This window comes from Haliaeetus leucocephalus, unplaced genomic scaffold (assembly GCF_000737465.1).
Source record: "Haliaeetus leucocephalus isolate CR32 unplaced genomic scaffold, Haliaeetus_leucocephalus-4.0 Scaffold317, whole genome shotgun sequence".
Classification (NCBI taxonomy): Eukaryota; Metazoa; Chordata; class Aves; order Accipitriformes; family Accipitridae; genus Haliaeetus; species Haliaeetus leucocephalus.
The window spans coordinates 2,509,050-2,524,435 of NW_010972753.1; the positions used below are offsets into that span (position 1 = coordinate 2,509,050).

Consider the following 15,386-nt stretch of genomic DNA (forward strand, 5'->3'; position numbering starts at 1 on the left):
GCTCCCTCCTCGCCCTTTTTTTTTATTATTATTTTATTTTATTTCAGTCTTTTTCCCCTGGTTTGGTTTTATTTGCTTCGGGTGAGCGAGAGGGGCAGGCTGCTTGCTTCAGTGATTTTTTTTTTTTCCGTGCCTCCGTACTCGCCTTGCAGTCGTGCTCCCGAGTTAAGGCGACTCGGGCTTTGATAAACTCAAACTTCAAAAACAGTTAGGTACCAAGCCGCCAAGCTGCCGAGAATGCTTTTGGGGGCTGCTGCTGCATCTGGACTGCACTTCTGCCCAGAGAGAGGGAGCAAAAAACCTCCTTCTCACGGCTCATGAAGGCAAATGACATAACTCAGCTGATTATTTTTAGCGGGTAGTATTATTTTTTTTTTCCCCTCCGCTCCCAACCCACCATCACAGAAAACGCTGGTTTCGTAGATGAAGAAAAACCCAGCTCAGCTGTAGGTTGCAGGCATGGTGCAGCCTGTGCTGCCGGTTCAAGTTAGAGTGGACAGCATCTTTCCCTGTCACTTGAGCAGCACGGAGCGTGCGAGTCACAATCGAACAGGACATCTCGCCGTACTATATGTCATAACATGTCGGAAATCTGCGTTTGTTGAAGCTGGTGCTCTAGTTTACACCCCGGTAATTTCGAACAATCGTGGAAGGAAAAACAGGGAGGACAGATGCAAAAACTGTGTGTTAAGGGGGTCAAGTTCGCCCAAGGAAAAGGAAAGGAGCATTTACAAATAACCAGAGGTGTGGCAAGCTCAGTCCTGCACGTTTTCACTGTTGCCTTATGGAAACCCTGGAGACTCAGCATTGCTTTTTTTTTTTTTCCCCTCCCCTTGAATGTCAGACTGTCAGCCCATACAAAAGCCAATGTTAATTCTTTTTAATAGCTTAAGGGAGTATCTCTTCTAAAATGAGAAGATAGATGCAAATACCTATTGTATTTGGGGAGACCTCACTCTTTACTAAACAAGGAAATAACTGTTACAGTGGATTCATTTATATTTTATTTCCACTGCAGCCACATATAGAACTGTCATACAGACCCACTCAGTATTTCATGTTTTCCCTTTTTTGCTGTTGACATATTACCCAATGGTAATCAGCAAACAGATTTAATGAGCATCGACTCACTAAGTACAGTAACAGGAATGTTACTGGCGAACGAGAAAACTCCAGAGAGACGATTTTCATTCCTTCATTTTCTTGTACCATGAATTGCATTTGCATCCAGTATGTGCACATTTACTCAGTCATAGGATAATAATGGTAATGGATTTTTTTTCTCTCTACTGCTTTCTCTAGAGATCTGTAGTTTTATCAATAGCATAGTGACACACAAATAAATGGTACTCAGAATCTTTCCACAAGCAAACTTCTGCATACGATTTATCACATCAGCGGAAGAGCTATAACTTAGAAAGTTCTGTCAGTATTTAACGCTGGCTCATTTTTAATAGACAGAATTTGCCAACAAAATGATTATTTTTCATTTAGCGAGATAATGAGCACCATTGCCGTTTGACTGTTTACTCTTACTGTTAATCTGACATTGTCAGGCATATTTGATGCATTATTTCCAACTCTTTACTTATCTAATTCATTCAAGTATGTCTTGTGCAGAATAGATTACGTCCTTTGTCCTAATTATTCTTCTGTTTGTGGGCAGAGCCAGGCTCAGGCAGCTGCCTATCCAACCCTGTGCACGGCCCCGTGGGTCAAAGCACAGCAAAACAGGAGGGAGGGCTCCTAGCTCCCGATATTGTTATATCCGTGGTGATGCAGGGCTACATCGTTCTGTGTCAACGGGGCTCACCGAGGGAAGGAGAAAGGGAAAGGTGGCCATCAAGGTTTTCATATATATATATATATATATATATGAAATCCTATAATGTGTGTGTGTATATATATATATGGAGTTACATGAAGGGGAGAAGGGAGCCGAGGCAGCCCCAGCCCCAGTCCAGAGCCAACCAACTCAAAGTACTGTGCTTGTAAATAAGCGTCCTGGGTGAAACCATGGAGTAATCCCACCTACGTTCCCGAAGACGCTGCCGTGTAGGCACAGTCAGGGCAGAGAACCTACACGGCAGCATTTGCTTATCTTTCCCGTTCTGGAGGAGGATGACCTCCCCGAGGGAGAGGTTTTGCTTTAGAAGAGGCGTCAGGGTGGACGCTGGCTCCTCCCGCGTGGGTGTTGCTGCATCTGCACCCACGAGCAGGAGGATGGGAGACCCAGGACGGTCGCCCCGGGCAGGCGCCGGCTCCTCTCGCAGCACCTCTTCTTGCTTCCCTGACCTGCCATATCCCACCTCGTCAGCCAAGGAGGGGAGGGAATGAGCCCTGAAGAGCCACAGCTACCCTAGTCGCATGGCAAGGGAAGGAGAAGATTTCCTCTGGTTTCGGCAGAGGAACAAGTCAGCTTCCATTCTTGTCCCCGCAGTAAAGGGATACGAAGTTTTGGGGTCTGAGCAGTTGCAATTGAAACACAGCTGGTACTGTCAAAAGTTAATCACTCTAACATCCTAATCAATTAGTTAGTTAATGAAATAACTTCTCTGGTGGCATCTCTAAAACACTCTGGTTAGCTTAGTGCAATTCCTCGTGGGCAAGTTACCAGCCGGAGAAAGTCACTGCTGCACCATACCCTGTTGGCTGACTGGGAAGAGATTTAGGGGAGGGCTCAGCCTCACGACTGTCTCCGGCCCAGATCTCAAGCAGCAGCTCCCGGAGCAGGAGCTGCCGTAGGACTCCCCGGTGACAGCAGGAACCTGCCAGCGCGAGGCTGGCTGCTCACGCGACAGCGGCAGGTCTTGCTGAATGTACGAGCTGCTCCACACAAAGTCTCTCCTGCTCATTAGCAGGGAGGTGTGTGGCTGCCTTATATAATAGTTTTGACTTGGAGATGATGCCGAGTACACTTTTTCCTTTTTTTTTTTTTTTTTTTAAAGAAATCTCCATCCATAGTTCTCATAACTCCCCATAAATGCTTAAACCATTCTAGGCCTCCCATCCCAATGCTGCATTTCTAGCTGGCGTAGTCATTTGCAGAAGAAAGGGAGAAACCTAAGCATATCCTGAATCTTTGGCCTTGAATAGATGATCCAAGAAATAGCCTCGATAGAGTCTCGGATACACGAGAGATGCATCCTGAGACCGAGATACTGTGGGAGGGCAATAACGAAATTTTACTCGCTGCTGTACCTGCTCTGTAGCTGAGCACAGGGCATGGGCATCCTGTGCTGTCAGCGTGCAGGACCTTTCTTCCTCAAGATTTCACTCTTTCAGGAGAGGCAGAGGTAGGAAGTAAAAACACCTAACTGAAGAAAGTGTGCTTTTACCCCTGTATTTCCAAGAAGTGCTTAGAGAAACAAAAAGTGTTTGGGTTATTTGGTGTGGACCATCATGCAGAAGTTCAGATGATTATGTAAAGTCTGTAGAAATCGTCTAAGCCTAGAATCCCACCTAAAAATAGTGTTAGAGCAGCCCCCTACCATTTCGTGGTGGTATTTCCACTTGCAGCTAGAAACTTGGTAGGTTGAAGGCATACAGACTCACTGGAAATACAGACCTAGCCAGGTTTTTGAACCCTAGAAAATACATTCTGATTTAGCCAGAATTTGAGACACCCATCCTTTTGAGCTTGTTCATTCCTCTATACTTACAGTGAGTTAACTGTGTTATACTACAAAAGACTTTTTTTCTAAATGAAAGGTTTCCTTGTTTTGCAAAAGAATATCCTCTTTTCCACTTACGTTATTGTGTTTATAACAATAACACAGTACTAATATTTTTTTGGCAAAAACTCCACTTAAGATGACAAGACGTAAAGATGAAAAGGGATTGAAATGTAACATGGCTCCTTACTGAAGGGGATTGTATTTGCGGTTTGCCTCTATGAAAATCTGTAGATGAGGGGTTATTTTTTTTAAAGAAACCTCTCCTAACTGTGTATTTTCAGACAGCGGTTATACATCACCCCTCTCATATAAACTGGCCATCAATAGATCTAGATAACTGATTCAGGATCTATTTGAACATGAAAGCAAATAGTAAAATTAGGTATTTATGTTTAAGGACATATTTATTTAAGAACTGCGTAACTTCTGATTACTGCAGAACAAAACAGATTAACTTCAAAATTTTGTAGACCTCCTACTTGTTGGGGGTTTATTTCCTCTTTCTGCTCCTTAATTGTTAAGTCCCTGTTCATGTGTGTGCCTCCATGCTCTGTCTACGGTCTTCCCGGTTTTCCTCACTTACTCTCTACACGTGAGGAAGCTCGTGGAGGAAATAACCGTATTTATGTTCCCATGTCTGTGGTGTTTCCAATTGCTTTGCTGCACAAACATGGCACGCTTAAGCCATTATTTTCAAAGTGGGTGGAAGCGGGTTCTGGTTGCTCAGCAGAGCCGAAAGCTCAGTCTGTCGCAAGCCTGGCTAACGCAAGGTACCGTTTATTTTAAAACTTTTGACTACTTCCGAATGCCTGGACACAGGCAGTCAACTGTGGATCTAGTGATGGATATAGTAGGTCTCCACCTTCTCGAGGTAGCTCCAGCACTAAAAACACTTCTAGGGAAACAGTCAACAGAGCAAATAGTGAATTCTGCTTAAAAAAAAAAAAAAAAAAAAAAAGGATGAAGTCATGTCTTTAGAGCAAGGCTGTAAGATGAGGGGAAGAGTCCTAACACAAGAAAAACAAGGGTGTGAAAGCAGCAGAAGTGCAAGCCTGTTGTCATAGCAGCACAATGCTGCAGGGCTAAAATGTATCTTATGCGAAAACAGATGAGAATTAAGATACGCAGGTAAGATCTGGGCACAGCCAGGGAAGAAGGAAGATAAATAGCACGCTGCAAGGACAGCGTGGAAGCGTGGGTGAGAAACCAACCCCCCCCCGAGCTCCTGGTGTCAGCAGCAGCTCCTCGGTGTGGTGCCTGCGAGTGAGAGGGTTTGATCTCTCCCGCCGGCACCAGCCAGTGGCCGGAGCAGAAGTCCCGAAGTTGCCGGCATCTGGGATGAGAACCACATCCCGCCGGTCCCCGCCACCTCCCTGCCCTTGCTCCGGCAGCGCGGGTTGGGATGGGGCTCCCTCCGTGGTTGCGATGCTTCCCTACCGCCCTGCAGCAGTGCCGCAAGGCTGGAGGAGGGCGGACAGGGCTCTCCGGTGGGATTCCCAAAAGCTGTGCCTGGGTCCTGCCCTTCGAGTTGGGGTTTACAGCCAGAGAACCCCCTCTCTCCTCTTGGAAGGGAGAAGGAGGAGCCGGGTCGTTAATGCGACGGGCTGCGGACTTGGCAGCTTTTGAGGTTTCCCTGCAGCGAGGAAGGGACCGTCGGTCGCCCTTCTGCTGGAGGAGCCCTTGGCGAGAGCGGGAGCGAAGTTTTCATCTTTTTTATCCCCCATCGTGCAAAATCCATCTCAGAGCCACGCACCGGGCTGCGGAGAGCAGTTTCTGCTGTCCGGGCATCCTGTCCTCCGGCAGCCGTTGGCCCGAAAAGTAGAGTGGGATTCTCTCGGTGGGACAAATTGAGGTAGAATTACCTGGGCGATTGTCAGAATTAAGATGGTATTGATTAGAAAAGCTTCTCCACTTCAGATCAGAAAAGAAAAATCGTATCTAGCAATTTTCTGTAGCTACCAAGAAGGCAGATGGAAATGTAAATGCAGTCACATCTGCCACTTGGAGCACTAATAGTTGTCCCACAGTTGATGGCTTGTAGTTAGAACAATTTTTAGATTTTATTTACATGAAAATTGTTTGGAGAAAACATAATTCACCGTGCTTTGGACAGCTGAAAAAATCAGTTGCAAAAAGACATAGCTTGTGTAATTAGTATCTTAGCTAGAAAAAGAGCCCAGCTACCCATAGCGATCCTCGCCGCACGCTCTCCAGCTGCAACTTCTAAAGTTTATCCTGAGCCATTAGGATCCGTTTTCTTTCCAGCGTTTTCTTTCCTGAGTTAGGCTGGGAGCTGTGGAAGTCTTTTCTCCCTCATAACCCTTTTACGTTTTGACTGAGGCCATCTCTTGAAGTGAATAAAAAAGCTCTCTGCAAAGATATGAAATGCCAGAGATTACTGAGATCATACAAAAAGTGGAGAAATTTATAGCTATCCATTAAGGGCTTTTTCTCCTCTTTGTTTTCCTTGGCACAAGTTACCTGTAAAAATTACCAAAAGAGTAAACCAGCTTCACATGAAAATGAAGCCTATATTTAAAATCATTGTCTTCCTCCTGCTTTCTAGTTTTTCAGTCTTGAACCCAAAACAGTGATGAGATTTTAAGCAGTAATAGCTAGTGAGTTCATTCTTCACTTTATTTTTGAGCCTTCTCAGGCTTTCCTCCATAACCATGAGATCAGACATTATTTTTTTTCTTTAATGAAAGCTGAGATTTAAAAAAAAAAAAAAATCACAATACTTCAGGCTCCAAGGCTCAGAGGAAAAACAGACTTGGTGAAAATGACAGTAAAAAGAATTGTAAGAGTTGGCAACACTGACTAGAGTGAAGCTCATTTTTAATTTGAACCATCAGCCATAGACTGGAAGACTGAATAGAGTCAAATAATAGCAACAACAATAACAAGTAATATGGCATTGCAAAGATCTTACTCCTGTGAGTAAAACATGTCTCTCTATGTGCCAGATCATTCACAGTTTGGGAGGACATCCGTATATCTGGCTAATTTTGTCTAGTTGGCCATTCATTGACTGTATGTCAAGTAACAAAGCATAATCAAGTCCTTATGATGAGCGATGTCCCCTATAAAACACCGCACGTCAGCGCTCAGCAGCAAAACCAAACACATTTTTGTGGTACGTATGATAAGCAGGAGGTAGCTGTACACATCCTTAACATTAAAAACGGTGGCTGCAACTCCGATCCAACTCCCACGGGAGTTGGGATGCCTTTCCGCGAGCTGGGAGTAGGAGCTTGGCAAGAGTGAAGCGTCCCGTTCGCGTGTCGCTGTCGCTCTCGCCGTGGAGTTTCGCTGGGAGCAAAGCTGTGCCACCAGCGAGGCAACACTTGTCTGGGACACCGGTGGCCATCGCCGCGTCCTCGTGCCTCGTCCCCTTTGCCCGTAGCTTTGATCGGGGTAGCAGGTTGCGTAACGTGGGCTTAAAGGATTTCGGGGATTGGGCCATTTTGCAAATGAATCAGCAGTTTCTAACCCCTCCCTGCTGCGATGGGATCTGTTTGCTTCACAGGGAGGCTGCAGACTTCTGTGTTACCTGCCTAAATTGACAGAATTCCGGTAATACCTGCTCGCTTCTGAGTTAAAGAAGGGACTTCTCGACAAAGCAAAGGGGCTAGAGGTTTTCCTCTCCCCTTTTTGTAGCTCCTTGCATCTTTTGCACGGACTTAAGAATAAAATCAAGCTTTCCTTTCGGTCCTGAATAGACGTCTCCAAGTACAACCCCTTTGCCTTCAGGTTGAGCTTTGCTGCCAGTGCTGAAAGTTGTGCCGTACAGGGTAGAGCTGTCTCGCAGAGCCCAGTGCGGGGCTTGGCCATCCCAGGGCAGCCAAACCGAGCTTACTGGGGCGGCTCTGGTTCCCAGTGCCTGCCTTCCTGTGCTGATGGCAGAGGTAGGAGGACCGGCAGCCAAAAACAGCTTGAAGAAATCTTTGCAGCCGCGGCTCTCTGAGGCCCTGGAGCAAATGGTTTAGCCCAGGATAAGTGGAAGGATTTTAGCTTTTGCTTGCTGGCATCCCTTCCTGGGCCCACGGGCAAAACCAGCCGGCGGGGCAGGGCGATTTCGCCACCTCTCATCTGTCGGCTCCGCCACAGGCTGCAACGTGGCTTGGTGTGGAGGCAAGAGCAACGCAGCCCTCAACGGGAGGTATTTGCAGAAAGGGATTTGTCTGTCCGTCGAAGCCATCTTTCCTCTCTATCTAAAATAAATAGCTGAGTGAGCATGGGACCCAGAGCGAGACCAAGATGTTACCAAAGGCTAAAGGCTGAAGGAAGAGAAAACGCTGTTCTAGAAATCGCTGGCATGGCACGGGACACACATAACCACCATTTTTGGAAAGGAGAGGGGAATCGCAAGTGATGGTCCCTGTTTAAACGATGCTGAAAGGGGGAGGTGGAAGTTACTGTTTTGTGCCTGAGCGCTTTCAGGGACAGTGTGCCACCGTGCCAAGGGAGCTTAGGCGATGCCATGCAGCTCTCACACTGCAGTGCTCTGGCATCGCAGCAGTAAACCGCTTTTTTGGTTCCTTGCACCGTTAGCTAGCTGGAAAAGCTGTGAGCAGTGAGCAAGCAGTGCTTGTCTTCCTTCAAGAAAAACCATTCATTCAGCTTTTGTTATTCCTTTAAATCTCCCTTTCTCCTAATAGGCTTGGTAGGGATAAGAAAACAGCTGGATAAATGAGATACTGGTGGTCAGTCGTTTGTGCCAGTACTAGGTGCCAGGTTTATTCAGAATACGGTTACTTGCTATTAAAATCCGCTGCACTGAGGAGTGCAATGAGCGTTAGCATCTCGCTAATGTTGTCCCCATCGTGCAACAGCCTTTCCCATCTCCTGTTAACAAACTGCAGTTTTCTGCGGGACCTCCTGGTGTACCGCAGGCAAGCCAAATTGCGGTGCGTGCAATCCCTCGAACTTGTAGGACGTGCCCTTGTAACCTGTCGGACCTTCTGTTTTCTGCGGAAGCCAGTCACCCGGGGCTCTGGACACGAGGTTCCTAGGATCTGGTCTGAAAAAGCAGGTAAAAAGCGATGCGTTTGTCTTGAGGATGAAAAGTCTGAGTCAGGCTTCCCAGAGCTGAATCCTTGGGCGCGCTGGGGCGGTGCCGGGCGTACTCTGGTGGGATGGAGGGGATGGCAGGTTTTTTCCTCCTCTTTGGCTGTTTGCCTCCAATTCGAGACCGAACATTGTGGCCGCTGGCAAAGCTCGGGGTACATCTCGTAGCTCCTCTAAACCGCACGAGCTTCCAGCCGGCTCCGGGGGGGCTGCTCAGCTGCCGGGACGTGCCAGGATGCGGAGCTGGCTGCCCGCTCCCCTCCGGTCCCCAAAACCCCATCGCCGGGAGGTGCGATGGGCAGGTCCCCCCCACGCCATACCCGGTCCAGCCCGGCACGACCTCGCAAGAAGCACGGGGGCCGCCGCCGCAGAACGGCCTCCTGAGCCTGTAATGATCGTTTCTAAGAAGAAATGAGTATTTTAGGTATGACATTTAGCTTCTAGCCTTTTCGCTAGAGTTGAAGTAACGGCTGCGACAGATGAGGTTATTTTATAACCTAAATATTAAAAGAAAGTGCTTCAGAGGGAGAAGGAAGCAAATGCAGCAGTGAGGCAGGGTAGGTAAATAGCAACGCACATTGTGTGATAAAAGTTGTGTGACAGTTTAGTTTCTTCTGCATCGTGTCACTCGATGGATCCTCTCTGAAGGAGTTGTATTATGAGTCTAATATAGGCAGGAAATTCCTTCTACTCCTCCCAGTTGTCCTCAGCTGTTCTGCGTTACATGACATCTGATTTTACCACCGTTGTCAATGAAAACCATACACTAGCTGCCGCTGTAAAAAATTTAAAATCAGGTATCTGTCTTTGATTCAGTAAATCAGGGCATTTTCCCCAAACTGTAATGACATACATTTGAATTTGTACCCCAAAACAGCTCTTGCAAAGTGGAGCTTTGCAGATGCAAACTGGAAAGACGGCAAGAATTCCCTATACAGGCTCATTTCTTTGGCATGTGCCTGCAAATCTTTTGTTTTGTTTCAGCAGAAAGTTGTGCAAAAGCCCCTAATCTGTTGCAGAGACAGTTATTTGTTCTCCCACCATGATGGGGAATTTTGCTTCTCACCATGGCCAGGTATTGTGTTCTTGCAGTACTGTGAAAACATTTGTTGGTTCAGTTCATTTCTCAAACCTATCTTTCTAATGTCAATATTGAACTGTTGTTCTGTCAAAAACAAAAACTACTCAAATGTGGAAAAATACACCCCCAAGCTTCTAGAGAAACAAGATGAGAATATAGGAATTTTGTAATCTTTGCCTGTATCATGTCATCATCCTGAGGAACGGATGCAACATAACTAAATTTATACCCATCACAGATTATGCAATGTAATCACAAAACAATCAGATTCATAGTATCATATTAATGGTTTTTTTCTGCAAATACATCTGAAATACCACACAAAAGTCAGTAGGACTATTTAATTGCAGCAGACACAGGATTTTAGCCATGATTATTAGATGTTTTGTCCACTGCCACCAGATGAGTATATAAGCTGTACTGCTCCCGTGTACCCTATCTTCTATTTTTTTTAATCAGTGTTTGTCTTCAGCAAGGAGCCAGTTCCATTAAATATCACCTAATCCCAGCCTCTTTACTGGGCATAAGAGCCTCCTGCCCTCTTTGGATTACAGCAAAAAACAGCATGTGCAAGTAGAAATAAAAGGAATCGTGTCCCTGTAGCCAGTTCTCTGTGTCTTGCTCAAAATCTGAAGGCAGAAAATAACTTTTCCCTGTTTAAGGAAAAGAAATTAGAGTTGTTCTTAATTTGGCTCTTCAGCTCCCTGGAAGAGCTGTGGTGTCCCTGCTTTGCAGGTGAAGGACGGCTTCTCCTTCTCTTTTATCAGCCCTGCTTTTGTTACCACACCTTTGCAATGCTCCTACGACTGTTTCCCTTGGTGTAAAAGGATAAATCCGCGCAGTTCCTTGGAGCAGACCCGGTGATTTGCTCCACCCACGACAGCAGACGTGGCCGCCCGAGCAACCGGGCTGTGCGGAATTCAGAAAAAGTTGCAAGGGTTTTCTATATTTTTTCAAGACGAGGGTAATTTTTCTGCCCTTGCAATGCTCAAAAGTGAGGGAATGCACTTTGGGTTAGAGCTCAGGCATGGCAAATTTCAGAAGGATGCAAAACAACTTACAAAGGAGGCTGCACTAAGAGCTGCTAGACAAAAAAAATAAGCGGTAATAACCTGCAGGCCCTAAAATTAGGGGGCCTACCCCGATTAACAGAACCTCTCAGAGAGAGGAAGAGAAAACCAGTGTCAGTCTCTGCCATTGCTTCCCGCTCTCGCATTTGCTGAGGATTTGATGGGGGAAAGACGGAGGGGAAGAGAGGGCAAATTCATTGATGCCAGCCGTTTTATTCCTGCTACGCGGACAATCTCCACGCTTCGGATGTGCAGCTGTGACCTGCCCTTTACTCCCAGTGAGTCCCAGTCCCCTGCCGCTGCCAGCTGCTGGGCGGGCGGCACATCCCGCGCAGGCAGCACCCCTGGTCATGGTCCTCTTCTGCGTTCTGCACCTGAAGTTTATCTGTTGAGAGAGGAATTTGGCAATCCCGAGCACGACGGCGTCCCCGGACACGGTCGGGCTGTAGCTCTCGCTTTTACGTTCGCCCAGATCGCGTGAAAGTGGAGGCGCGGAACTTTTGAGTTTGCTTATTTAGAGAGGCCAAGCGGCAGATGCCCATGGCACAGATGCAAGTCACAGCACACCCGAGTGACCAGCAAAGGACATAGGGGAATAATACTGCTATTTTAATGCATGTTTCCTTTTTTTTTTTTTTTGCGATGAGCGTGCTATTAATACTGCAGTCACCAGAACTTTTGTTGTCGTTGCTTAGATCGAATAGGAAAGGGACGGAGGTGAGGAGACGCTGTTGTTCTGGCTGCTACTGTGAGAGATGAATTGATGAGTAACGTGTGTGATTTCTCTTTCCCTTGTAGTTGCACTCTGCTGTGACCAGGATCCAAGTTCAAAGACCTGGTTTCAATTACACGTTTGCCCATATATGTATCCTGAACAATGACAAGACATGCATAGTGGACGACATAGTGCATGTACTGGAGGAATTAAAGGCTGCTCGTTCTTCTAATCGAACTAATTTTGCAATCACTTATCCGATTACTCACTTAAAGGATGGCAGGGAAGTATATAACGGGCATCAGCTTGGTGGGGTTACTGTGCACAGCAAAGACCGGGTGAAGTCTGCAGAAGCCATTCAGCTCACCTACTACTTGCAGGCAATCAACTCCTTGAATGACATGGTGGCAGAGAAGTGGGAATCCATTTTTTGTGACACTGTTGAACTTTTCCAGAAATCCAACAGGAAAGTCAAAATGTATCCTTTCACTTCTTCTTCGCTGAAGGAGGATTTCCAGAAGACGAGCAGGGTGTCAGAACACTACCTGATCACAAGCTTGGTCCTTGTGGTCACCTTGGCCATTCTCTGCTGCTCCATGCAGGATTGTGTCCGCAGCAAACCCTGGCTTGGCCTGCTGGGATTGCTGACCGTGACCCTTGCCACCCTGACTGCAGCTGGGATCATCAATCTCACTGGTGGGAAATACAATTCCACCTTCCTGGGAATCCCCTTCGTCATGTTAGGTAACTATCTCCTGTCTCCTCTCTCTTTTGTGTGTTTGTGCCTCCCTGACGCATTTCCCAGCAAGCAGAGAAGCCGCACTGCATGGCTCCCGGTGCCTCCTCCCCTGCAACGCTGCCCAATCTTTTCCTAAACCGTTTGTACCGCACCAGGACATTAAAATCACGCCTGGGGCTCCGGTCTGGCGTAGCACCCTGCCGTAGGATGCGATGCCCGCGCGGTAGCAAGGAACGAGGACGCGCGAATGCCGCGCCTCAAGCAGAGGGGGAGCCCGGCTGCTGCTTTTCTGGATGTTTGGTTCTGGTTTTGGTGGCCGGCGTTGGAGGGAAACCTTCGCAGAGGTTCCCCGTGCCGCAGCGGCAGCGTCGGCTGTGCTGACAAATGAAAGGGACTGCGCACGTTGGGTGCTTAGAGAGTGCTGGTTCCTTCGGAGAGCCGAGCTGTGCTGTCGCGGCTTGGCAGGCGCCTGTCCGCGGGATAAGGGCCGTGGTCGGTTTTGGGTTGTGTTTCTCCTGAAGCCCCTCTGTCGGCTGAGCAAGCGGAGGGAGGGTTGCGCAGCCCTGGGGTGGAGGGTTTTGCCTCCCCCAGTCAGGGACGGACCCGTCCGGTATGTGCCAGCGCATCCCTGGCTCTGGTGCCGGCAGAGGCGTCTTCATCTCCCCAGATTTCGCACCGCCTACACTCGCTGTGGGGTACGGGGTGGTTTGGTTTGGTTTGGTTTGGTTTTCCTCGAGGGTAGGAAAGAAAGTGGAGGAGAGAAGGGCGGTCAGCTTGGTCCCGACCTGAAATCGGTGCCCTCTCCTGTTGGCACCAGGGTGTTTGTGGGGATGCCGCACACTGTTATCCAAACAGGCAGGAGGACTTCACGGGAGACAAAACGAGAGCTCTGGAGAGTTCGCAGCCTCTTTGTTTGTGTTTGGCTCCTAACCGGTGTGAAAAGCTTTGTGCGCTGTAGGTGTTTAATATGTCCTCGTTCACGCCATTATTCATTTGTGGAGAATAATACATGCATTGATTGGATCGCAGCTTCCCCAGCTGAAAATCACTGCTCAGTAATACTTCAGGTTTCAAGTGTAAGAGTGTCTCTGCTGACTTACTCACATCGTGTAGTGGTAGGAAACTTTTCGGCACAGCTATCTTTATATCCAGCGCCAGGTTCCTATGCCGTGCCTGTACTGTAGCTGTGGTATTGTTGCACTTTAATTAAAGACTATGCTTCAGTGCATCGCACTACCAGTTAAGGTCCAGAATACATTCAGTGACAAAGAGGATTCAGCTACATTATATTGGCTCTCATTTTCAGATGACATCCATGAAAATTAAAATGTATCGTAATCTAGAGGAAATGCAGCGTGAGAAAGTCAGAGTCAAAAGGCGGCTAGCTTTCTGACCCGACTCTTTGCTTTCTTTTGTGGGTTTTTATGCCTGTGCATGTATTATAAAATTCAGTTCCTCAAATTAAGTAGTGTACATTGCATATAATATTACATAGGAGGGGATTTCCAGATGTGTTGCAAGAGTAGTAGAAAAGCAGTCTGAAGTGCAGCCATATGAAATGAAAGTACCTGGGGAAAGCGACTCAAAAATAGGAAATACTAGCTCTGTTTAGGGATCAAAGCATCTGCTCACTGAGACAACCTTTCAGATCTTTAATTTGCTAATAGTGACTATGCTGAGACTTGAAATCCTCTAAGACTTACAGATAACTATGAAAAGTTTCACACTTCTATTTTAGTGCTCCTTTAACTGCCGAGCTGTATAGCCAACTCTGCTTTTCTTTTCCTTTTTTTTTTTTTTAGTGGGGTTTTTTTTTGGTCTTGCTTAGCTGAAGTATTCCACTCTTAAAAGGAGTAAGTTTCAAATATGCAGCTCAGCTCTCACTGTGAACAAGTCAAGGCAGAGCAGCCAAGTTTGTGTGAGTCTTCCCTGCTTCCCCACCCGCATAAAATCTCCTGAGGGACAGGAGTATCAACAGGTGAACAGAAGGCACTGAAGATGTTCTGGAGTTTTTAATGAGAACTGTTTTAAACCAGCAGATAGCTAGAAAGGCAGGGTGTCCTTTTTTTCCCTGCAGTACAACAGGATTCAGCATGCATTTCAAAATCTATTTCATGCCTATATGTTGTTTTGCTTATAAAGGATGGCTTAACCCAAGGTAACTGAAGGCTAGAGACACAAACCACCCTCCATTATAGCCCGCTGAACTGCTTCCACTTAATTTCAGTGACCATCAGATTAGATCACAGATTAACTGACCTTTAGAAAGCTAAAGGATTTCTGGCTAACATTGTAGCCCTGTAGCTATTACTCATAATCTCATGGCTAAAAGCAAAAATTAGATAGAAAAAATGATTACACTGGACACATTTCAGGCAAGGCCCCTTTCCTGCTATAAATCATTAATGAAGTTTCCCCGGTTTATAGGAGGTGAGGATTTTTAACTTTTCATCAGCATCGCGGAGCCGGCCGGGGGGGGACACTCTCCAGACATCATCTGCCCTCTGCCACAGGACAAGATGACGTCTTTCCTGACAGATACTTCTTGCCCTGCACTTTGTCTCCTCCTTGGGCCGTTTCCCCCCTGTCTGCCTGCACTACCGCTACGGCAGTTGCATCATGTCTAACCTCAATTCCCCTTTGCAACTCAGCTGTCCTTTTTTATCTACTGCATCTGGAAAACTGTTTATTTTCTTTTTCTTTGCATACTTGGGACCACTTTTACTTGCCCGGTCCTCTTCCCTTTCATCCCAGGTTTCCTCAGACTCTGCCTACCAGAGTTCCAGCAATCTTCTTGCTTTTGGCCACTCCACATCTTTGTGGAGTGCGGTGCCTAAATCTGGGCGCAGGATTCAGGCTGAGGCTTTCGGCAGCAAGTAGAGTAGGAGGATGATTTCACACATCTTGCATATGGCACTCCTGTTCATACATCCCCATACGACATTCATTTTTTTCTCAGCAATACGAAATGGTTGGCATTTGGTTGGTGGCACGTGGTAATTCACGGATCCTTCATGCCACTTTCTACCTTGTT

At 46.9% G+C, this 15,386-nt stretch overlaps 1 protein-coding gene across 1 annotated transcript in view; it reads left to right on the forward strand.

The window, feature by feature from the left end:
• The window catches only part of PTCHD1 (patched domain containing 1), a 33,728-nt gene that overhangs the window by 465 nt on the left and 17,877 nt on the right, over window positions 1-15,386 (forward strand). Inside the window, exon 2 of the mRNA XM_010571277.1 lies at window positions 11,697-12,357. Within this exon, the coding sequence (XP_010569579.1) occupies window positions 11,697-12,357 (661 nt within the window). The remainder of the gene's footprint in view (window positions 1-11,696; window positions 12,358-15,386) is intronic.